Source organism: Staurois parvus, unplaced genomic scaffold, assembly GCF_062004578.1.
Source record: "Staurois parvus isolate SC_StPar_1 unplaced genomic scaffold, SC_StPar_1.0 ptg000151l, whole genome shotgun sequence".
Lineage (NCBI taxonomy): Eukaryota > Metazoa > Chordata > Amphibia > Anura > Ranidae > Staurois > Staurois parvus.
The window spans coordinates 3,847,501-3,872,500 of record NW_028317947.1 but is presented as its reverse complement, the minus strand read 5'-3'; the positions used below and the strand labels follow the sequence as shown (position 1 = coordinate 3,872,500).

The 25,000-nt window shown below is 38.6% G+C and overlaps 3 protein-coding genes across 4 annotated transcripts in view; all 3 read left to right on the top strand.

Moving 5' to 3' along the window:
- The first annotated feature begins 3,917 nt into the window (after window positions 1–3,917).
- HOXB9 (homeobox B9) lies at window positions 3,918–11,374 on the top strand. Its single transcript, XM_089674361.1, has 2 exons — window positions 3,918–4,688; window positions 10,148–11,374. The coding sequence occupies exons 1-2, from the start codon at window positions 4,196–4,198 to the stop codon at window positions 10,381–10,383; spliced, it is 729 nt and encodes a 242-aa protein (XP_089530487.1). The 5' UTR covers window positions 3,918–4,195; the 3' UTR covers window positions 10,384–11,374.
- A 5,590-nt stretch (window positions 11,375–16,964) lies between these two features.
- Window positions 16,965–20,293, top strand: HOXB8 (homeobox B8). 2 transcript variants are annotated; one of them, XM_089674360.1, is made up of 2 exons: window positions 16,965–17,802; window positions 19,267–20,293. In XM_089674360.1, exons 1-2 carry the CDS (start codon window positions 17,382–17,384, stop codon window positions 19,575–19,577), a joined length of 732 nt encoding a protein of 243 aa, XP_089530486.1. In that variant the 5' UTR covers window positions 16,965–17,381; the 3' UTR covers window positions 19,578–20,293. The 2 variants fall into 2 exon arrangements, with proteins under 2 accessions (XP_089530486.1, XP_089530485.1); XM_089674359.1 differs by having other exon boundaries at window positions 16,967–17,802; window positions 19,264–20,293.
- A 1,853-nt stretch (window positions 20,294–22,146) lies between these two features.
- HOXB7 (homeobox B7) overlaps window positions 22,147–25,000 on the top strand; it is a 5,678-nt gene continuing 2,824 nt past the window's right edge. Inside the window, exon 1 of the mRNA XM_089674358.1 lies at window positions 22,147–22,817. Coding sequence (XP_089530484.1) covers window positions 22,415–22,817 — 403 coding nt within the window. The 5' untranslated portion in view covers window positions 22,147–22,414. The remainder of the gene's footprint in view (window positions 22,818–25,000) is intronic.

Below are 25,000 nucleotides of genomic sequence, written 5' to 3'. Positions count from 1 at the left end.
ATAAGTGGGAAAAATCTAATTTAAGTTTATAAATGTTTACTTAGCCACCAAAGAAATGTATGTATCTTATATAGGTATGTATTTATGTCAAGTAGGCAAAATCAGTGTGAAGGCTGGTTATTATTACACTTATGCCTCTCATTTAAGTTTTTAAATATACAGTAAACCCCAAAAGAAAATCCACAAATGTGTCCTATTTTACTATGTGTATTCACACATGTCAAAAAGTGTGCAACATCAGTAATGTGAAAGATAGATATTATTACACCTTTGCCTCTAATCTGAGTTTATAGATGTATAGTAAACCCCAAAAAAGAAAACCTACATCATTTATGTGTCTTATATAGGTTTGTATATACATATATGTCAATAAGTATGCAGACTCAATATGAAAACTGGATATTATTAATATTATACCTCTAATTTGACCTTATAAATATATATGTAACCCCCAAATAAAATCCACATTACTTATTATCTCATATTAGGTATGTATATACATATATATCAGTGAGCATGCACAATCAATGTGAAAGCTGGCTATTATTATACGTATGCCTCTAATTTGAGTTTATAAATGTATATTAAATCCCCCCCAAAACAAATATTACCTTGTGTTTTATATTTCTATATTGCTATATATATATATATATATATACATTTAATAGGTATGCAAAATCAGTGTGACAGCTGGATATAATTACACTTATGCCTCTAATTTGAGTTTATAAATGTATATTAAATCCCCCAAAAGCCAACATCACCTTTGCAGTTTATATTGCTATTTATATACATTTAATAACTATGCAAACTTAGTGTGAAAGCTGGATATTATTACACTTATGCCTCTAATTTGAGTTTATAAATGTATTTTAAATCCCCCCCAAAAGCCAACAGTACCTTTGTGTTTTATGTTGCTATTTATATACATTTAATAAGTATGCAAAATTAGTGTGATAGCTGGATATTATTACATTTATGCCTCTAATTTTAGTTTATAAATGTACATTAAATCCCCCAAAAAGACAACATTACTTTTGTGTTTTATATTGCTATGTATATACATATAATAAGTAAGCAAAATCAGTTTGAAAGCTGGATATTATTACACGTTTGCCTCTAATTGGAGTTTAGAAATGTATATTTAAATCCCTCAAAAAGCCAACATTACTTCTGTGTTTTATATTGCTATGTATATACATATAATAAGTAAGCAAAATCAGTTTGAGAGCTGGACATTTTTTACACTTTTGCCTCTAATTAGAGTTCAAAAATGTATATTAAATCCCCCAAAGAAAACCAACAGTACTTTTGTGTCTCATATTGCTATGTATATACACATAATAAGTATACAAAATAAATGTGAAAGCTGGATATTTTTGTGAGTGTGTATCATCTATTAATTTGCATACTTATTTTAAGCATGTTGCAATATTTTCATTCCTTATTTCTTAGATCAGACAAGCAGAGTAGATTTTTGGTAGATGAATATTTTGCTATAATTTGGGCAGATTTGCTGAATTCACCTGTATCTTGTACCATCCTGTCCTCTTTCCTCCATTCATACCTGTGTCCTAATAGCTGCAGATTCTAGGACCCACCCTAGTGGATATGTGTCCTTTATTTTATAGAGGTAGGTGAATGAGTGTTGGACTGGGGTTATGAATATTGAAAGCTGTATTGCCGGGTGAAGGCTGGCGTTGTAGATTTTTTTTTCTGCATACTTAAGTATATGGGCTGTGTCATCCATTTATGAGCCTGTAAATGAGTGGATTTACTTTGTACAAATAGTATTTATCTTTCCTCAATCCCTGGTGCCTTGCCCAGAAAGCCTTAGAAAGGAAATCCGTCACTTCCTTATAATGATATTAATAATAAAAAAAATAAAATAACACTGTGGATATGGCAGGTAAAGCCCGATTCGAGGTTAACCCTTTGTGCACAGACATGTGGAGCTGCCTAGAAGTGCAAACGGTGTGACTGAAGCTGTGTGCAGCCTGTGTACGGTGGATAGGAGGCTGCTGGGTGCCTGATGTGGGATGCAGGGTGCTATAGAGTGCTGTGTGCTGGATGTGGAGTGCAGGGTGCTATAAAGTGCAGGCTGCTGGATGCAGGGTGCTGTGGAGTGCAGGCTGCTGCTGGGTGCTGTAGAGTGCAGGCTGCTGGGTGTTGGATATGGGGTGCAGGGTGCTGTAGAGTGCAGGCTGCTGTATGCAGGGTGCTGTAGAGTGCAGGCTGCTGGGTGCAGGGTGCTGTAATATGCAGGCTGCTGGGTGCTGGATGTGGGGTGCAAGGTGCTGTAGAGTGCAGGCTGCTGTGTGCTGGATGTGGGGTGCAGGGTGCTGTAGAATGCAGGCTGTTAGGTGCAGGGTGCTGTAGAGTGCAGGCTGCAGGGTTCTGGATGTGGGCTGCAGGGTGCTGTAGAGTGCAGGCTGTTGTGTGCTGGATGTGGGGTGCAAGATGCTGTAGAGTGCAGGCTGCTGGGTGCTGGAAGTGGGGTACAAACTGCTGTAGAGTGCAGGGTGCTGTAGAGTGCAGGCTGCTGGGTGCAGAGTTCTGTAGAGTGCAGGCTGTTGGGTGCTGTATGTGGGGTGCAAGATGCTCTAGAGTGCAGGCTGCTGGATGTGGGGTGCAAAGTTCTGTAGAGTGCAGGCTGCTGGGTGCTGGATGTAGGGTATTGCGTGCTGTAGAGTGTAGGCTGCTGGGTGCAGGGTGCTGTATAGTGCAGGCTGCTTTGTGCTGCATGTGGGCTGCAGGGTGCTGTAGAGTGCAGGTTGCTGGATGTGGAGTGCAGGGTGCTGTAGAATGCAGGCTGCTGGGTGCTGTATGTGGGCTGCAGGGTGCTGTAGAGTGCATGTTGCTGGATGTGGAGTGCAGGGTGCTGTAGAGTGCAGGCTGCTGGGTGCTGTATGTGGGATGCAGTGTGCTGTAGAGTGTAGGCTGCTGGGTTCTGGATGTGGGCTGTAAGGTGATGTAGAGTGCAGGCTGCTTGGTGCTGGATGTGGTGTGCAGGGTGCTGTAGAGTGCAGGCTGCTGCTGGGTGTAGGGTGCTGTAGAGTGCAGGCTAATGCTGGGTGCAGGGTGCTGTGGAGTGCAGGCTGCTGCTGGGTGTAGGGTGCTGTAGAGTGCAGGCTAATGCTGGGTGCAGGGTGCTGTGGAGTGCAGGCTGCTGCTGGGTGCTGTAGAGTGCAGGCTGCTGGATGCTGGATGTGGGGTGCAGGGTGCTGTAGAGTGCCGGCTGCTGCTGGGTGCAGGGTGCTGTGGAATGCAGACTGCTGCTGGGTGCAGGGTGCTGTGCAGTGCAGGCTGCTGTGGGTGTAGGGTGCTGTGGAGTGCAGGCTGCTGGGTGCTGGATGTGGGGTGCAGGGTGCTGTAGAGTGCAGGCTCCTGGGTGCTGGATGTGGGGTGCAGGGTGCTGTGGAGTGCAGGTTGCTGCTGGGTGCTGGATGTGGGGTGCAGGGTGCTGTAGAGTGCAGGCTGCTGCTGGGTGCAGGGTGCTGTGGAGTGCAGGCTGCTGCTGGGTGCTGGATTTGGGGTGCAAGCTGCTGTAGAGTGCAGGCTGCTGTTGGGTGCTGGATGTGGAGTGCAGGCTGCTGCTGGGTGCAGGGTGCTGTGGAGTGCAGGCTGCTGCTGGGTGCAAAGTGCTGTGGAGTGCAGGCTGCTGCTGTGTGCAGGGTGCTGTGGAGTGCAGGCTGCTGCTGGGTGCTGTGGAGTGCAGGCTGCTGCTGTGTGCAGGGTGCTGTGGAGTGCAGGCTGCTGCTGGGTGCTGTGGAGTGCAGGCTGCTGCTGTGTGCAGGGTGCTGTGGAGTGCAGGCTGCTGCTGTGTGCAGGGTGCTGTGGAGTGCAGGCTGCTGCTGTGTGCAGGGTGCTGTGGAGTGCAGGCTGCTGCTGTGTGCAGGGTGCTGTGGAGTGCAGTGTCGATGCTGCTTGCTGGGGTCTCAGGCGTGCAGCAGCCTCATCCACATAAAACAATAGCCTCCTTGATATGAATGCTGACAGCTCCGTGCGGCCCCTCCGATTGATTGATGGCTCTGTGACGCTTTATCAGGCACACGGATAAAGTTTGACCAATCATTTGCCAGGAGCTCACAAGGCAAGCAGCCCAAGTGTACTTTTGTTGGCTTAGGAAGTTAGGTCGGGGAGCTCCTTTTTTTTTGCATCTGCCCTCTATTTTTGGTTTGTATGATGTCCAAGAATGTCCATTTCTGGAGCGCTGAGTAACTACTTTGTGGAGTCCATCATCAGCCCCGAGAGCGAGGAGCCTCCAGCAGCCAAATTCTCTGGACAGTACCCCAGCCCCCGGCCGGCGGCGCACTCTGACAGCCTGGACTTCCCTTCTTGTAGCTTCCAGCCCAAAGCCCCCGTATTCAGCGCCTCCTGGAGCCCCCTGAACCCTCACAGCGCTTCTCCCCTGCCGCCGGTCTACCACCCCTACCTCCAGCAGGGCGCCCCCACGTCTGAGAGCAGGTACTTACGGGGCTGGCTGGAGCCGCTGCCCAGGGCAGAGACTGGACCGGGAGCTGTGAAGACTGAGCCGCTGCTGGGCCACCCGGGGGACCTGCACAAGTTGGGAGCCCAGGAGTACAGCCTAGAGTCGCCTGCTGCCAGAGAGGAGCCCAATGAGAGGCCCACTTTCCAGGACAATAAAGTGTGCGAAGGAAGCGAGGACAAAGACAGGCCACATCAAAGTAAGTTATATAGCTGAGGAAGTGCAACACAATAGACTGCAATAAAAAAAGTGCAAGGAAATCTAGGATCCGGTCCCTACATGATGCTTACACATACTATAGACACGTACAGGGACCAGCAACTAGAGGAGACTAGAATCTGAACTCATCCATAATAGCCAGTCATCACTGATAATAAATTAAACCTCATATAAACATGAACACTACATGGACATCTCTCATACTGTCCTACAATTATGCCTACACATACTATCGACATGTACGGTGACCAGGACACAGGCAAACACTATAGGAGAGCAGAACCTGCACCACAACTCATCCATAACAGCCAGTCATCACTAACAATACAAATAAAACTCATATAAATATGAACACAACAAGGAAAGCTCTGATACTGTCCTGACATTACGCCTTCACATACCATAGACATAAAAAAAACTATAGGAGACTAGAACCTGCACTCATCCATAACAACCAGTCATCATTAATAATACAACTAAACCACAAAGAAATATCAACACAAGGAAATCTCTAATACTGTCCTGACATTATGCCTACATATACTATCGACATGTACAGCGACCAGGACACAGACAAAAACTATAGGAGAGCAGAACCTGCACTACAACTCACCCATAACAACAAGTCATCACTAATAATAAAACTAAACCACATATAAATATGAACACAACAAGGAAAACTCTGACATATGCCTTCACACACCATAGACATAAAAAACCTATAGACTAGAACCTGAACTCATCCATAACAGCCAGTCATCATAATAATAAAACTAAACCACAAATAAATATGAACACAACTAGGAAATCTCTGATACTGTCCTGATATTATGCCTTCACATACCATAGACATGTACAGCGACCAAGACACAGCCAAAAACTTTATTAGAGTAGAATCAGCACCACAACTCATCCATAATAGCCAGTCATCACTAATAATAAAACTAAACCACATATAAATATGAACATTACATAGACATCTCTGATACTGTCTTGATATTATGCCTGCACATACCATCAACATGTACAGTGACCAGAACACAGATAAAAATTATAGGAGACCAAACTCTACACCGTGACTCATCCATAACCACCTGCCATCCCTAGTAATAAAACTAAATCACATATAATTATGAACACAACTAGGAAATCTCTAATACTGTCCTGACATTATGCCTACACATACCATAGACATGTACAGCGACCAAGACACTGCCAAAAACTTTAGGAAAGCAGAACCTGCACCACAGTTCATCCATAATAACCAATCATCACTAATAATACAACTAAATCTCATATAAATATGAACACTACATAAACATCTCTGATACTGTCCTACAATTATGCCTATGCATACTATCGACATGTACAGTGACCAAAAACTATAGGAGACTAGAACCTGAACTCATCCTTAATAGCCAATCATCACTAGTAAAAAAAAAAAAAACTACATATACATATGAACACAATAATCTCTGACATTATCCTAACATTTATTATGCCTTCACATACCATAGACATAAAAAAAATACAGAAGAGTAAACCCTGCATCACAATTCATCCAGAACAACCAGTCAGCCCTAGTCATATAACTAAACCTCACATAAATAAGAACACAACATTGAAATCTCTGAGACTGTCCCTACATTCACCCTGCACACACTATAGACATGTACAGTGACCAGGGCACAGCCAGAAACTTTAGCAGGGTAGAACCTGCACCACAACCCATCATTGACAACCAATCCCTAGTAATAAAATGAAACCACCTTATAAATATGAACACAACCAGGAAATCTGTGATCCTATCATAAACAAACTATAGTTATGTACATTGCCCAAAAACTAAGAAGTTAGAACCTGCACCACAACTCAACCGTAACAGCCAGCCACCCCTAGTAATAAAACTAACCACATATAAATAAAACACAACAATGACATCTCTGATCCTGTCCCTAAATTCTGCCTGCACACACCATATAGATGTACCGTCACCAGGACACAACCAAAAACTATAGGAGACTCACCTTTGCACCGTAACTCATCCAAAACCACCTGCCATCCCTAGTAATAAAACTAAACCACATATAAATATGAACACAAAAAGGAAATCTGATCCTGTCCCAACATTCTGCCTGCACACACCATAGACATGTACAGTGACCAGGGCACAGCTCATCAGACGTCTCTCTCTACCAGACATTAAAAAAAATAGGAGAGTGTAACCTGTAGCACAAATCATCCATAACAACCAGCCACCCCTAGTAATAAAACTAAACCACATATAAATAGGAACACAACAAGGAGAAGTATGATTCTGTCCCAACATTCAGGTTGCAAACAAAGCCATGTGCAATGACCAGGACACAGCCAAAAAAAAAAAACTACAGGAGAGTAGAACCGACACCACAACTCATCAATAACAGCCAGCCACCCCTAGTAATAACCACATAAAAATACTAAATCTGTGATGATGTCCCAACATTCAGGTTGCACACACCATAGACATGTACAGTGACCAGGGCACAGCACATCAGACTTCTCTGGTTACTACCAGACAGTCAAAAAACTACAGGAGAGCAGGTCCAGCACCACAACTCATCCTTAACAGCCTAGTAATCAAACTGAAACCACATATAAATATGAACACAAGTAAAGCTCTGATCCTGTCTCAACTTTCACCATAGACCTGTGCAATGACCAGGACACAGGCAAAAATCTATAGGAAAGTAGATTCTACACCACAACTCATCTATAAGCAGCCAGCCATTTCTACAAAAAAAAGCTACACATAAACATAAACACAGCTTGCAACAAACACGGTAAACTGCAATAAAAAAAAGTGCACTGTACACAGCAAAGAAATGTATGATCCTGTCTCTGTATTCTGCCTGCACACACCATGGACATGGACAGTGACCAGGGCACAGACAAAAAAACTACAGGAGAAAAGAACATGCACCACAACAGCCAGCCACTCTTTTAAATAAAAAATAAACCACATATAAATATGAACACAACAAGGAAAGCTCTGATCCTGTCCCTAAATTCTGCCTGCACTCACCATGGACATGTGGACATGAACATGTGTAGTGACCTGGACACCGCTCATCAGACTTCTCTTGTTACCACCAGAAAGCCAAAAATCTAAAGGAGAGTAGGACCTGCACCACAACTCATCCATAACAGCCTAGTAATATAACTAAAACACATATAAATATGAATACAACAAGGAAAGCTCTGATCCTGTCCCAGCATTTACCATAGACCAGAACACAGCTCATCAGACGTCTCATCTTATTACCAGACAGCCAAATAGGAGAGTAGAACCTGAACCACAACTCACCCATAACAGCCTAGTAATAAAACTAAACCACATATAAATATGAACACAACTTGCCAACCTCATCCGCACTGTAAAATATTCATCTTGTGCTCCCAGACTTGGTTTTTAGGACCTAACAAATGTGAAATTAGTCTCCCCTTGTAGCCATGTCATTTCAGCCGTGTGACCTGATTGCTAAGGACAATGCAAGCTCATTTATCTGGTCCAGCCAGGTAAAATGATTGATCAGCTCCACTTAATACCATTCCCCATCATCTTATAAACGGCATGGATATATATTTTATCGCACACGTGCTACCTTGTATTATACACTAATATTAAGCAATAGGCGATTCAATGATCGGTAAAAAAAAACATTTTAGCTTGATAAATGTGGGTATTATGCATGCAACTTAAACCACACTTTAAGGAGGTGTTTTCAAAAAAACTGGGCATGGGTCCAGGGTACAGTCGTTGAGAATAAAAAAAAAATTCTGATGCAGCTTGAGATGAACAGACTGTTTACCAAACACTCATCTGGTGTGATAAAAGCTAAAAGCTTTTTTTTTTTTTTTTTTTTAATTTCAGAACTTCATATAATTTATGGCTTCAATCTACTTTGTTGGACCCTCAGCCCAATACCGAAAACGTTGTTGAACAAAAAAGCTTTTTTTTTTCAACTATAACATCATTTCTAATTATTTACAATTGCACAGTGAATACAGCTTGTCCAGGTTTGATTTAATTCTGGAGAGGCAGCTTTAAAAAAATAAAAGTATAAATAAATAAAAATGCTCATAATTTACATGGTTTGTATTAAAAAATTCACCGGACAGGAAAAAAAGAAAATATTTGCAGAAAATAAAATTGACTTCCAGCATTCTTGAAATGCAGCCGTATTAACACCTATTAATTATTAAGTGATTTAATTCTCTTAAATATTTAATTTTCCTGCAAATGATAAGGAGACGGTGGCAATGCAGGCGCTATCTCAGGCACAAAAAGTTACCCAAGGAAGGAAGCAGCCTGTATATTCTGCCAGACAGGGCAGGGAATACAGACTTTCATCTATTTTTTATGAGCCCACAACGTGTTCTCTGACTTTAATGAAAGGGATTTTTTTTATTGTCCTTACTGGCGATGCGTGTTAAAAGCTCAAAGCAAGTTATAAACCAATATTAGCAACAGCACGAACAAATCTGTAACACTAGTAATCTTTATTTGAATAATAACTATTATTTTTTATCACATCTGAAGAAAATGTATAATTTTAACTTGAGATGTTATTTTACTTAAAGTATGTTTTAATCATACGTTATCTATATATGCCTTCTTAAAAAAAAAAAAAAAAGCATGTGTGAATACATTTGTAGTATTTTTATTATTATAACAACTGCTACATGTGTGTGTGGATACATTTGTATTATCAATAAACACACATATATATATATATATATATATATATATATATATATATATATATATATATATATATATATATATATATATATATATATAAAATCATTATTTATTTATTTTTTTTGATAGATGGATAGATAGATAGATTAGATAGATAGATAGATAGATAGATAGATAGATAGATAGATAGATTAGATAGATGGATGGATGGATGGATGGATGGATGGATGGATGGATAGATAGATAGATAGATTATCAGTAGTAGTAATAATAATAATAACAATAATAATAATATATCTATGTGTGTGTGTGTGTGTGTGTTTTTGAAAAAAGAGAGTATAGGGCTCCATACAGAAAAAAAAACACGCACCATACAGAAAAAAAAGACATATATATATATATATATATATATATATATATATATATACCCTTTTCCTTTTATTTTAGGAAAAACATATATATATGTGTGTGTGTATGTATATATATATTTTTTTTTCTTTCTTTTTTTTTTTCTTTCCTTCTTTTTTTCTTACGCTCTTTTTGAAAGACACTCTCACACACATGTAGATGTAATATATATATATATATATGTTCATGTGTAGAGTTTTTTTAAATATATATATAATTTTTGTTTCCCAAGTGTGGTTCATGTATATTTTAGCGTTAAATATAAAACATATCATTTTCCTTTCCAGCAAACCCTTCAGCTAACTGGTTGCACGCCAGGTCCTCCAGGAAGAAGAGATGTCCCTACACCAAGTACCAGACCCTGGAGCTGGAGAAAGAGTTTCTGTTTAACATGTACCTGACCAGGGACAGGAGACACGAGGTGGCCAGGCTGCTTAACCTAAGCGAGAGACAGGTCAAAATCTGGTTTCAGAACCGCAGGATGAAAATGAAGAAGCTGAACAAGGAACAGGGGAAAGATTAATCTCTCCTCCACCCCTTCAGAATGCACCTGCTCCCTATTTATGATTTCAATACTTTAATTAAAGTTGAATAAGACTCGCCCATCTTTTTTTTTTTTTTTTTGCATGATATACCAGGTTGTAAGCAATCCTACATCATCACTGTTATTTTCTGTACTATATATGTTCAGAAGGAGTCTGAAAATAACCCTCTGTTATTTAATAGGCAAGTGAATTAGTTAGCCCTGAAAGGGTGATAGCTCTGTATAAGGAAACTAGGGGGGCAATTTACTAAATTAGTTTTTTTTACAGTATAAGTTCACTTGCCCAACCAGGAATGTTACAAAAAAATCCCTGAACCTGATTGGGTGTTTAAACAAAACATGCCACTTTATAAATAAACCCTGCTGTATATCAACCCCAAGAACCACTAAAAAGTAAAAGAAAATCAGAATATAAACTGCAGCCTCATATCATCCATCAGCATCATAAAGAGGTGTAATAAATATATATATTTAGTTTTGACTTCCTCTATTATTAAACGCTCTACCAGCAAATTCATTTGAACTCACTTTTATATGCTGAGCCAAAATGACAGAAAAGCACACTGGATGTCCACGATTTGCTAAAATAGTTTTTTAGAAAACAAAAAAAGAGGGAAAAGTTTTAAAAATCTCTTTTTTTAAAAAGAAAAAGAAAAAAATAAATACGCAGACAGCAAGTGTCTCTTTAGAATTTAGCTATTTCTAATTTATTGTGAATTTACGTTTTGAGAGCTGTAGATTTTGTTGTTCTTGTGCCAAGTAAATCTATTTGTATATTGTCTATGTATGGGAAAATACTTGAAATATTTTGTTGTGTTACTATATATGAATGTTTTTTTTTGTTTTGTTTTGTTTTTAAATTTCCTGTATTTTTAAAAAAAAACTGTTTACAATGCGGGAATGGTGTAAAATATCCGTTTGTGTTGTGATGGTTATTTTTCCCAAAATTGTATTAAACTAGTAAATCATCCTTTTAGAATTTTTGGACACATTATTGCATTGTCTAACTTTTTTTGTCCACCGTTTGGTTTGTGTATCTATCTATAAATTATGTTTACCATTTGGTGTTTATCTTAAAAAAAAAAAAAAAAAAAAATATATATATATATATATATATATAGATATGTATGTATGTGAGTGTGTGTGTATGTATGTATATATATATATATCTATATGTATATATATATATATATATATATATATATATATGTATATATATAAAATGTGGAACATTTTTCTTCCTACATTATAGATAATTATTCATTTATATTCTTCTCTAATATCTACATATATATATATATATATATATATATATATATATATATATATATATATATATATAATGTGGACCATTTTATTTCCTACATTATAGATAATTATTCATCTATATTCTTCTCTAATATATATATATATATATATATATATAAAATGTGGACCATTTTTCTTCCTACATTATAGATAATTATTCATTTATATTCTTCTATACTATCTATCTATATATCTATATATTCTTCCTACATTATAGATAATTATTCATTTATATTATTTTCTAATATATATATGTACCCAGTGAAGCAGAATCCCAGTGGAAATGCGCCATATTAACAGCTACTGATTATTTTATATCAAAGAAATTCTCAATTAATATCATTATAACATATAAGGAAGGTGTTTGGCGAAGATTGCTCTGGATGTATATATAAAGCAGTGGTCTGATTTATTGAAAGTGTCTTCTGAGTCCCCTATATCTCATCTGTCAGGAGTAGCACCAGTGACTACTATCCCTTTAATATTTTATTTTCAAACTGCATCAATTGAGAAATAATAGGACTTTTATCACCCAAGGAAAAAGCAGATAGATAAAGGCGATGGATAGAGCGGGCTGTTGGCATTCTTTAAAAGTTTGGCTATGCTGTTTGCCTTTTTTTTTTTTTTTCACAAAAGTCCATTTGCATAATTCTTTGGGAAAACAAAGAGGGATGATAGGCTTAAAAAGCAAAGTGCTGGCGATAAAAAGGAAAATTCCGTTTAGTGCTCTGTCATAAAAGAATATAACGGCTGTAAAAGTTTATAGGCAGAGAAGTGAGGAGACTGCAAGGAAGTTCCCTTGGCTGGAGAGGATTGGGAATGAACACAACATGTAAATACCTTTCAACAGCCTCAGACAAAATATATGATGAGGCTGAGGGAAGCTGGGAACTTCGCCTTTGCTTTCTTTCCCCTCCTTTTCAGGAGCCTTGGAAACTCCTCTCTGGGGTTTAATGTCTTTTGTTCTTTTTTTTTTTCTTCAGCAATTCCTGGCTGCAAGAATTCAAGCAATAAACTTTCAAACAAGCGAACTCTGGCGAGACGTCTGAAATTGTGTTTTCTTTATCAGTATCATACTTTAGCTGGCCTTTCCCTCTCCCAGCACAGTCCTTCTGCTCTATCTACAAACTTAGCAAAAAAAAAATCTTTTTTCTCAAACATTGTCTACCACCGCCCAGGAGGCCTCTTCTAGGCTCTCGGTTAAAAAAAAAAAGACTTTGTATATATCCTCAGAAACACCCTGCCATTTTTTTAAATTTGTTACTGTGTTTTATTTTCTTTATAAAGTTTTGACACTTCGCAGTTTACCATCTGCATTACGCAGAAATGCACACTAGGTGGCGCTCTTGGTCTTTGTTTTGTTTAGTTGGTCCCTTAGCATTTACAAAGGATAATACAGAACATAACATTTTTTTTTTTACTTTTTTTTTCATATCTGATCATCGTCATAAGAAATAAAGCATAAAAAGGGAAATATGTTATAAATGTAACTTCTGCAGATAATTCAGCTTTATTGCACTGTAAAACGTTTTAACAATCAGTAAATTAGTGAACAATAGCACTGTGGGAAGATGAGTGTTGGAAGGAAGAGTTGGAAGATGTCTTTCTAAAATTCTTCCCTCAGATTAAATTATACAGAGTCTTCTAAAACAGGGTACCCTGTGACGTCAGTGGTCATCAGTGGTCACCCACTAACAGAAGATGCTGTGAGCTCATTCAAGGAGATTGTTCCATCAAGTTTTAATCACATAAGATGAATATGGTACTCTAGAAATATAATCTCTTTACACCAGACCCTAATTAGCATGATTATATGGAAGAATGTTGAACATTAAAGAAAGGACCATGATGCTTGTGTTGCTTCATTTCCCAATGAAAGCTAATGTTACAATAACCTTTAAATCTGTGGGGCATATTCTGCCATAATCCTTAATTTAATGGAAGGATCCATTTCATTTGCGATACAGAGGGCTCAAGAGAGATCTAAGCATCGTTACCCCATCAGACAACCGGATGGAAGAACATGTGTATGTGTGCAGTTTTCTAGTTTTCTAAATTACTTACATATATTCCTACTCAAGAGTATGTACTACTTTAATTAATTTTCTATTTCTTCTAATTTTTTATTTAATAAATCTGAATAAACTAAAATAAATCTGAAAAAATCCTCTGCTGTATAACCTAAGGAACTGTCATGAGAATAAAAACCAATGTACACCCATGTTGTGGTCCTGTCTGCAGCCATGGCTAAAACCTATTACCCAGCACCAATCAACACATAACTTCCAATTATTTTAAATGATTCAAATAGAGCAAATTATTTCAGAAGTGTTTTATTCCCGCCCCTGTTCAGCTCAAGGAAACGTTTCTTCCAGAAGGAAAAAAAAAAGATTCTTCTCCCAGTTTAAAGGCAGTATTTTAGGAATAAATATATCGCCATTGCCTATTCATGTGTCCCAGCGCACTCATCTATATTTAACCGGTATACAGTGCATAGGCCTTTATAGGGAGATATGTTCCAGGTTTACTTTGGAGGTGTAGATTGCAGTGAGTTACGCCGAAGTCACAAAAGGTGTGATTCCCTTTTATGTTTTAGGACAGGAGGCCAAGACTGAGCCATAAATACTAATCTACCCTCAAAGATGGAATAGATAGTTAGATAGATAGATAGATAGATAGATAGATAGATAGATAGATAGATAGATTGATTATAGACAGATAGATAGATAGATAGATAGATAGATAGATAGATAGATAGATAGATAGACAGACAGATTACAGATTGAAATATAGATTACAGATAGATAGATAGATAGATAGATAGATAGATAGATAGATAGATAGACAGATAGATAGAAAGATAGATAGATAGATAGATAGATAGATAGATAATTAGATAATAGATAGATAGACTATGGAAACAGAGATTGCTAGATAGATACATGGATAGATAGATAGATAGATAGATAGATAGATAGATAGATAATTAGATAAGGGATGGATGGATAGATAGATAGATAGATAGATAGATAGATAGATAGACTGTGGATGGACTCATAGGTAGATAGATAGATAATTAGATAAGGGATGGATAGATAGATAGATAGATAGATAGATAGATAGATAGATAGATAGATAGATAGACTGTGGATGTACTCATAGGTAGATAGATAGATAGATAGATAGATAGATAGATAATTAGATAAGGGATTGATTGATAGATAGATAGATAGATAGATAGATAGATAGATAGATAGACTGTGGATGTACTCATAGGTAGATAGATAGATAGATAGATAGATAGATAGATAGATAATTAGATAAGGGATGGATAGATAGATAGATAGATAGATAGATAGATAGACTATGGAAACAGAGATTGTTTGATAGATAGAAGGTAGATAGATGTATAGTAAATAGACTATTGAAAGTTAGAAAGTTAGAGAGATATATAGATAGATAGATAGATAGATAGATAGATAGATAGATAGATAGATAGATAGACCGTGGATGGACTCATAGGTAGGTAGACAGATAGATAGACTATGGAAACAGAGATTGTTGGATAGATAGATAGATAGATAGATAGATAGATAGATAGATAAATAGATAGAATGCTTTATGTTAGATATACAAATAGATAACATATGGATAGATACATAGATATATGGAAATACAGATTGATAGATGGATATATAGATAGACTGTAGGTAAGTAAATAGATAGATTGTCTGTTAATAGACTATGGAAACATAGATTGTTAATTAGAAAGATAATTTGATAGAATGCTTGAAGATAGATAGGTAGATAGATGGATAGATGGATAGATAGATAGATAGATAGATAGATAGATAGATAGATAGATAGAGATATGTATAAATATGTATACATCTTATGAGGGATACATAGGCCGAATATTTCTACAATATTACATACTTTGCAGCCATGGATAGAATGCTTCAATATATAGAACTATAGATAGATAACTTTTTGATGGCTACATAGGTAGCTAAATATAGGTGAAATATAGATGAATAAATGAATGCATAGAATTTGGAAATAGAGACAGATAGATAGATAGATAGATAGATAGATAGATAGATAGATAGATAGAAATAGATATGTATAAATATGTATACATCTTATGAGGGATATATAGGCCGAATATTTCTACAATATTGCATACTTTGCAGCCATGGATAAAGTCCTACAAAAACGCTCTTCTCCCCCAAGTAACACACAATTGAAGTGGCCCAGTACAACATATGCACTGAAGAGACGCCAACAGCAGGCGCAGCGCAGTACATTGGGGTCCAAACCCCACCCACCACATTGGCTTTGAAGCAGTAGGTAGAGTATTATATATTGGTGACTTTTATCTTTACTGGGCGATAAGGACCTGATAGTGTGTAAAGGTCTGGGGACAGCGCCTACACGAGCAGGAACAGAGGCCAGTGAATGGAATCCGTGTTGGGTCCCTGGCAAGTCCTTCCCATAAGTGGCATCGTCAAGTGGAAACGTTTAAAATCCAAATAAAAAAAACCTGAAGAAAATGAAGGAGAAGAGTAGTTGGGAAAACAATCATTATTTTAATTCGGTATTGACACTTGCAGCATCTTGCAGTAATCATTCGCAGGGTGTGAATGGAAGGAGCGCCTGTTTTATCGCAGTCCTGGAAGAGTCTCATAAACCGCTAACGCTTTTTATATTCTGCGACATAAACAACATCAACATCTCAGCTTTATAGCCTTTTATAGTCCGCTAAACAGTTTACAGGCTTTTTTTTTGGATGGGGGGGTGGGGGGAATGAACAAACTCCATTCTTTGACGTGCGAACAGCTCCAACCCTTGATCAATAATAGGGGGAATTGATCATTAAAATGTTAAATATGACTGGCTCGTTTGTTGTAAAATATGTTTAGCCTAAGAAACTGTATGATTTGATAACTTGTATTAAAATCCCAATTACATTTATTGGACCCTCTAAAAACTCGCGGCAATTAAATCGTTGTACTTTTACAGTTTTCTAAACCGACCCTGACATTTAAAAAGGCTAAAACTGCCTCGTTAAAAAAAAAAAAAATCTAAATTAATGACTAAATGTCCCTCTTTTTTTTAATTTCCAGCACTCCCCCAAAAAAAAAATCAATCTTTGGGGTGGGCTAAGGTAGGTGATTTGTTGTGATGGGGGGATATCTCATTAGAGGAGGTAGTTAAACATATTTAATCCGTATATTTTCTCCACCTCTCCTCCTCTCTGCTCCATCTCCTCTTCTCCTCTCCCTATCCTGCGCACAGTCCGTGTGGAGCGCTAGAAGCCAATAGGAGCCAATAGGAGCAGGCTTTGGTAATAGATGCAAATGTTCGTGAAAAGACGCTGCAAAATATGAAACAAGTCATTTGCTGCGAAGTAAATCACTGAAACTGTTTATGAACTGGCAATCCCTTCTTGGAAATGTAAAGCGACATCTCCTTTAAGTGGTTATTTTTTTTAATACAAAAAAAAAACAAAAAAAAAAAAACAAGGGATGCAATATCATCCAGGCATAGACTTTTGATTGTATCTTTTTCTTTTTATATTCCTGGAAATCACAGACACACCAAGCCAGGAACCCCTTTTTTCCGGCTTTAAAAGCATTAAAAGAAACAAAAAACAACAACAACAAAAAATGAGTTCTTATTTTGTTAATTCACTCTTCTCCAAGTACAAGGCAGGGGAGTCTTTGCGCCCCAATTATTATGATTGTGGCTTTGCCCAGGATCTAGGAGGCAGACCCACAGTGGTGTATGGACCCGGTGCTGGGGGCACTTTTCAGCACCCTAGCCAGATTCAGGACTTTTACCATGGAACGTCTTCCCTGTCCTCGCCCCCTTACCAGCAGAACCCCTGCGCTGTGACCTGTCATGGGGACCCCGGCAGCTTCTACGGATACGACCCTTTGCAAAGGCAGAGCCTGTTCAGCAGCCAGGATTCGGATCTAGTGCAATACACCGACTGTAAGCTGGCCTCAGCTGGCCTGGGGGAAGAAGCAGAGAGCTCAGAGCAGAGTCCTTCACCTACACAGCTCTTTCCCTGGATGAGACCACAAGGTGAGCAACAAAAAAAATAAAAAGTGGGCAAAGTAAAGACCATCAAGTGACCCTAGCACTTTACTGTTTTATGGGGGGCTAAACTTGTGCACTTGTGAATTGTTTTATAGTTTAATTGCCCGGATGGAGAGGTTTGCTTTTTTTTTTTTTTTTACTGCTGGTCACTTCCCCCCCAGCCCTCATTTCCCAACCCTTTGTAGTGTGTGACTAAAGGAAATGCATGCATTGCTTTTATTTATTTTCTCTTGTTTTGGGTTATTTTTTGCCCCTTCTGGTTACTGCTTCCCCCTGTCCTTCTCCTTTGTGTGTGTCCTGCATTGCTTTTATTTATTTTCTCTTTTTTTGATTAACTTTTTCCCCCTCCTGATTGCTGCTCTGCATGTTCTTTCCCTGTGTTTGTGTGTTTGTGTGTTTGTGTTCTGCATTGCTTCTTTTTTACGTTATTTTGCCCCTTCTGGTTACTGCTTTTCCAGCCCTACTCCTTTGTGTGGGTCCTGCATTGCTTTTTTATTTTGTCTCTCTGTTTAAACTTTTTCTCCTTCTGATTACTGCTCCCCATGTAATTTCCTTCTGTATGTGTCTTGCATTGCTTCTTAGTTTCTCTTTTTTAAGTATTCCCCCTCTGGTAACTGCTCTCCTTTTCCTTTGTGTGTTCTGCTTTCCTTAATTTTTGTTAAGTTAACTTTTTTCCCTTCTGACTACTGCCTTCTCTGTCCTTTCCTTTGTGTGTATCCTGTTTGCTTTATATTTTCTGTTTTTGAAGTAAATTTCTCCTTCTGCTTACTGCTCTCCATGTCCTACTCCTTTGTGTGTGTCCAGCATTGCTTTTATTTAGTTTCTCTTTTTAGGTTATTTTCCTTCTTTTGGTTACTGCTTTCCATGTCCTTCTCCTTTCAGTGCCTTGCATTGCTTCTGTTATTTTATCTTTTGGGGTTATTTTTATTTCTTCTGGTTACTACTTTCCATGTCCTTCTCTGTGTGCCTTGCATTGCTTCTTCTTTTTTCTCCTTTTGAGTTATTTTTCTTTCTTCTAGTTACTGCTTTCCATGTATTTCTCTGTGTGTCTTGTATTGCTTCTTTTATTTGCTCTTTTGGGGTTATTTTTCTTTCTTATGGTTACTGCTCTCCATGTCCTTCTCTGTGTTTCTTGCAATGCTACTTTTATTTTCTATTTTTGGGTTATTTTTCCTTCTACTGGTTATTGCTTTCCATTTCCTTCTCCTTTGTGTTTCTTGCATTGCTTCTTTTAGTTTCCTCTTTTTGGGTTATTCTTCCTCTTCTTCTGGTTACTGCTTTCCATGTCCTTCTCCTTTGTGTATCTTGCATTGCTTCTTGTATTTCCCCTTTTTTGGGTTGTCTTTCCCCCTTCCGATGGCTGCTTCCACTGTCCTCTCCCTTTGTGTGTGCCCTGCTGCTGCTGCTGCCTCCAGCCCTTCATTCTTGTTTGCTTCTCATCCTCAGCAGCCGCTGGACGTAGGAGAGGTAGACAGACCTACAGCCGCTACCAAACCCTGGAGCTGGAGAAAGAATTCCTCTTCAACCCTTACCTTACCCGCAAGCGGAGGATTGAGGTGTCTCACGCTTTGGGACTTACTGAGAGACAGGTGAAAATATGGTTCCAGAACAGGAGGATGAAATGGAAAAAGGAGAACAACAAAGATAAGTTCCCCAGCAGCAAATGTGAGCAGGAGGAACTGGAGAAACAGAAAATGGAGAGATCACCAGACACTGAGGAGGCTCTGGATGGACAAAAGGCTGAGAAGAGCCTGGACTGAGAAGCCCATTGACAAAGCCACTTGTCTCCAGCTCTCCCCAATGTTCCTGGAAATATACAGAAGGGGGCACAATGTTGCTGTAAAAGATGTAGCTGTAAATCGCCCCTTTCTCTGTAACTCATCCTGTTTGATACCTAAATTGACCGGTGCCCCCTAAGAACCAGGCAACCTGCTGTCTTCGCTCCTGGTAGGGGGGAAGGAAATGACTTTCTAGTGTCTGTGTATAACGCAATAGCTTTTGTGGATCATAACTTTTGGGGTTTTCTTTTTTTCTTTTCTTTTTTTATTTTTTTTTTCACTTTGGTGGGGAAGGTTTGCTCTAGAAGTTTTGTGTGCACTATTTCTCTATGTGGTTTACTGTATTTCTTTCTACAAAACAAGACATAAAAAAACAGACCAACAACATGAAACTGCCTAATTCAGCTGTAGTCCCCCTTCTCTAACACACTGCTAGATGCCCCCCTCTTGTTTTGTCCCTGGCACCCCGCATTCTCTGTGTGTGCGAGGATGTAGTTAGCATGCGCCCAGTGAAAAGCCACTTGTGTTTTTTTTTTAGGGTTACTGTGAACAGACTGTATACTGTATACGTGAATTCCTTTTATTGAAAGGTGGGTGGGGGTCATTCTCTATTTTATGGTTCTGCACACTTTTGTCCTATTGTCTAAACATGGAAACGGCGGAAGGAGTTACAATAAAGTTTACAAGAGGGACCGTGACATCATGCGTTGTGATGCTTCCTCCTGGGAGATGGGTTGAAAAGAGAAATAAAAGTCGTCTGTGTGTTTTGTACCATCCTTGAATGTATAGGGGCTCCTAGAGACAGAAGAGGGTTGTGTTTTAGTAGGGGTTCGGGAGCTGTTGGCAAAGGCATAGTAAAACAGATCAGCTCTAGTCCTCAAATGTGTCCTTGTTGTGGATAATCAACAAGATATCATCTTCAAGAGAGGTGGCTCATCATCAAGAAATATCATGGAGAGGTCTCATCAAGAGATCATCATCAAAAGGTCTTATCAAGAGGTCTCATCAAATGATCATCATGGAGAGATCTCATGAAGAGGTCTCATGAAGAGGTCTCATTAAATGATCATCATGGAGAGATCTCATGTAGTGGTCTTATTAAGAGATCACCATCCAAAGGTCTCACTAAGAGGTCTCATCAAGAGATCATCATCAAGAGGTCTCATCAAATGATCACCGTGGAAAGATCTCATGAAGATGTCTCAAGAGATCATCATCAATAGGTCTCATCAAATGATCACCCTGGAGAGATCTCATGAAGAGGTCTGATCAAGAGATCATCATTAAGAGGTCTCATTAAATGATCACCGTGGAAAGATCTCATGAAGATGTCTCATCAAGAGATCATCATCAATAGGTCTCATCAAATGATCACCCTGGAGAGATCTCATCAAGAGGTCTCATCAAGAGATCATCATCAAGAGTTCTCATCAAATGATCACCGTGGAGGGATCTCATGAAGAGGTCTCATCAAGAGATCATCATCAAGAGGTCTTATCAAATGATCATCCTGAAGAGATCTCATGAAGAGGTCTCATCAAGAGATCTTATCAAATGATCACCATGGGGAGATCTTAAGAGATCACCATCCAAAGGTCTCAGTAAGAGGTCTCATCAAATAATCTTCTTGGAGAGAACTCGTGAAAAGGTCTCAATAAGAGATCATCATCAAAAGGTATCATCAAGAGGTCATATCAAGAGATCCAGGTAATCCAGTTCTAGATTTAAGCCATTTCCTAAGTAGTAGTAGTCCTGAGTGACACCAACTTCACTGGGATTCAGAATCCAGTCCCTCAAGGGAGTTGATGGACCACTTGGTTCTGCAGTCACTCTATGTTTCTTCTAACCTGAATATGAGCGAAGTAGCAGGTTACTCCCCCCTGATCCAGGTAGGTTCATGTATCAGATGGACCCCTGTATGTTTGTGTGGCTGTGATATGGATTGCAAGCTCCTAAGATCAAGGAAGGATGCGGACAAACCTATGTAAGTGTACAGTGCTGTTTAATAAAGTGAGGCAATGGAGATAAATGGTGATTATAATGATGATGATGCTAATATACAGAGCGGAGGATGGTTAGAAGAGATCCACAGAGACAGATCCAGCCAAGGTAAGTGCATTCTTAATTATAGCCCATAGTAGTGGAGGACAATTGCTCTCCAGCACGAGACTCTTGTATTGATGATCCGCTTGGCATCTGCAATTTGAAAGTCCATCCTGAGCACAGCAATAACATGCAATCACAGCTAAGAGGCACAATTCTTCCTCGGCTGGCTGTTTTGCTCTTCTGTTTTTTGTGGTTTATCTGCTGGTCCAAGTCTGAGAGGCATTACGCAGGATCCATTAATAACTATGGCACAGATAGCGCAATCTCACAGAACGCAGACAGAAGCGTTAGAGAAAAATCGATACAGAAATAAATAGGTTTCAGTTTATTTTTTTTTTCTCTCTCTGCTGCTAGTTTTTTTTTTTTCATCCCTCAAGCCTTTTTGTCTCATTTGAAACAGATTACAGCTTCCTTATCGACTCCATTGCAATTTCCCTTTAAAACATAGATCTTAGAGGGTTAGAGCCCATCAAATATTTATCATATTTTATAAATCCAGCACTACAACAATTTTTTTTTCCACATTACAAGAGCTGTGGGAAGCTGAGCCTGGATTGGAGGGAGGAAAATCACGTGTGTGCCAGTCACATGGTCAAGGGAGGAAAAAGGGGGTCCTTTTTGGTGTAAATCTGGACTCTAATTCTGTAATATATCACGGTACCTCGTAAAACCGACACTAAAACGTCCCGGCCTACAAATCATCCGGCCAAATTATGAGTTCATTGTATTATGCGAATGCTTTATTCTCCAAATATCAAACTGCAAGTTCTGTTTTCCCATCCGGAGTCTTCCCAGAGCAAACTTCGTGCGCCTTCGCCTCCACCAGCCAGCGCACGGGCTATGGCTCGGGGAGTGGGGCGTCCTTCCCCGGCTCGGTGCCGGCACTGTACACCAATGGAGGCAGCATGCACCCCCAGAGCCCGGCCATGTACCCCCCCTCCGGCTACGGCCTGGAAGCCGCTTCCTTTAACATGCACTGTTCGCCGTTTGAGCAGAACCTCTCTCTAATGTGCTCCAGTGACTCCTCCAAGCAGAACAGCACCAAGACCGAACAGAGGGACTCCGAACTGCACAGTGACAGCAACTTCCGAATCTACCCCTGGATGAGAAGCACAGGTAAGAAGAGGGGGGACATGGGCACTTGGGGGACCCAGAATCACCCATCCCACCTCCTCCCTACGGCGTTCTCTTCAATGGGAGGGGGGGGGGGGCAATGCACAATGGCTGGGACCCTGTAAGTCCTACTCTTCTGCTTAGTCCTAGTCTTATGATGGGGGGATTGATCCATAGACCCGATCTAGTGCTGGGCTGGAGATTTAGAGGCGCAGGGACCATTCGCAGGGTATTTACTGGGACAAGCAAAACAAGCGTGCACCATAAAACCAGGACTAAGCAGCTATGCAAATAGGAGCCGGGGATGATACACGAGCTGGAAATGCCCCGTATTTACTGTGAGGTGTCAGCCCAGTGAATGTGCAATAAGTGGCTGACAAAAGAGAATTAGATTCCCAGACAATCCCTGGCTGAATTATGCTGGGATAGGGGGACATAACTCGCTGCCCAATGTGTATACTCAGTAAATCTAGTGGGCAGATGATCATCTATCTATCTATCTATCTATCTATCTATCTATCTATCTATCTATATGTATTTATTTATTTATCTATATCTATCTACTCTACATTTTTATGTATGTACGTATGTATGTATCTATGCATGTATGTATGTATCTATCTACTCTACATTTTATGTATGTATGTATGTATGTATGTATGTATCTATGCATGTATGTATGTATCTATCTACTCTACATTTTATGTATGTATGTATATATGTATCTATGCATGTATGTAGCTATCTACTCTACATTTTATGTATGTATGTATCTATGCATGTATGTAGCTATCTATCTATCTATCTATCTATCTATCTATCTATCTATCTATTTATATATCTATATTTATCTACTCTACATTTTATCTATTTATTTATTTATTTATCTGCTCTGTATATCTACCTATCTACTTTACATTTTATCTATCTATCTATCTATCTATCTATCTATCTATCTATCTATCTGTCTTTTTCTTTCTTTCTTTCTTTCTTTCTTTCTTTCTTTCTTTCTTTCTTTCTTTCTTTCTTTCTTTCTTTCTTTTTCTTTCTTTCTTTCTTTCTTTCTTTCTTTCTTTCTTTCTTTCTTTCTTTCTTTCTTTCTTTCTTTCTTTCTTTCATCTTGCTATGTATTCTATCTACCTATCTATCTATCTATCTATCTATCTATCTATCTATCTATCTATCTTTCTACATATGTATATATATGTGTGTGTGTGTGTGTGTGTGTGTATGTCTCTCTCTCTACATATATATGTGTATGTCTCTTTCTCTCTATCTCTGTATCTATCTATCTATCTATCTATCTATCTATCTATCTATCTCTATCTATAGTGCACCAGCATGTTTAACTGTTATATACTGTGTGCACAATATACAGAACATGGCAATTAATGAAAACTCTATATAGCACCGAATTTAACTATAACTTACCTACATATATTTACCTGTACAACATTTGTTTGTATCAGCCTATCGTCTATCTATCTATAGTGCACCAACATATATAACTGTTATATACTGTGTGCACAATATACACATGGCATTTATTGTATACTGCACAACGCACTAAATTTACCTATACAGCATTTGTTTTTATCAACCCATCTGTCTGTCTGTCTATCTCTCCATCTATATTTCACATATATATATATTATATATATATATATATATTATATATATATATATATATATATATATATATATAATATATATATATATATACCTATGTAGCTATCAAATGTTATCTATCTATATTCAAGTATTCTTTCTATTTATCTATTTTTTTTCTTGTGCATTTATGTGACGAAATCAGGACAATTAGTGACGTCACTGCTGTACCTCTCCCCCCAAGAGGAACTAAGTAAACTCTAATGGTTATAGCCTTATAATTTGTTACATCACTAAGCTTCTGTATAGTGCTGATGGGGTATTTATAATTAGGGATACTTATCGTTATTAAGTCTTCACCTTGACGAATTGTAAAGGGTGTGAACTCATTCAAGAGGCTCCATCTTCTTTTGTATTTTTATAAGCTCTTTTTTGTATGTTTTAATGTATATTTCTCCTATTAGCTACACAGTTTCTGAATACTGACATTTGTTACAATGACAGTTGGGTAGTCAGTTTTCAACAAAAAAAAAAGTCTTATAGGGTTGTCATTAGCCACCCAGTGCTAGCCAGGTTAC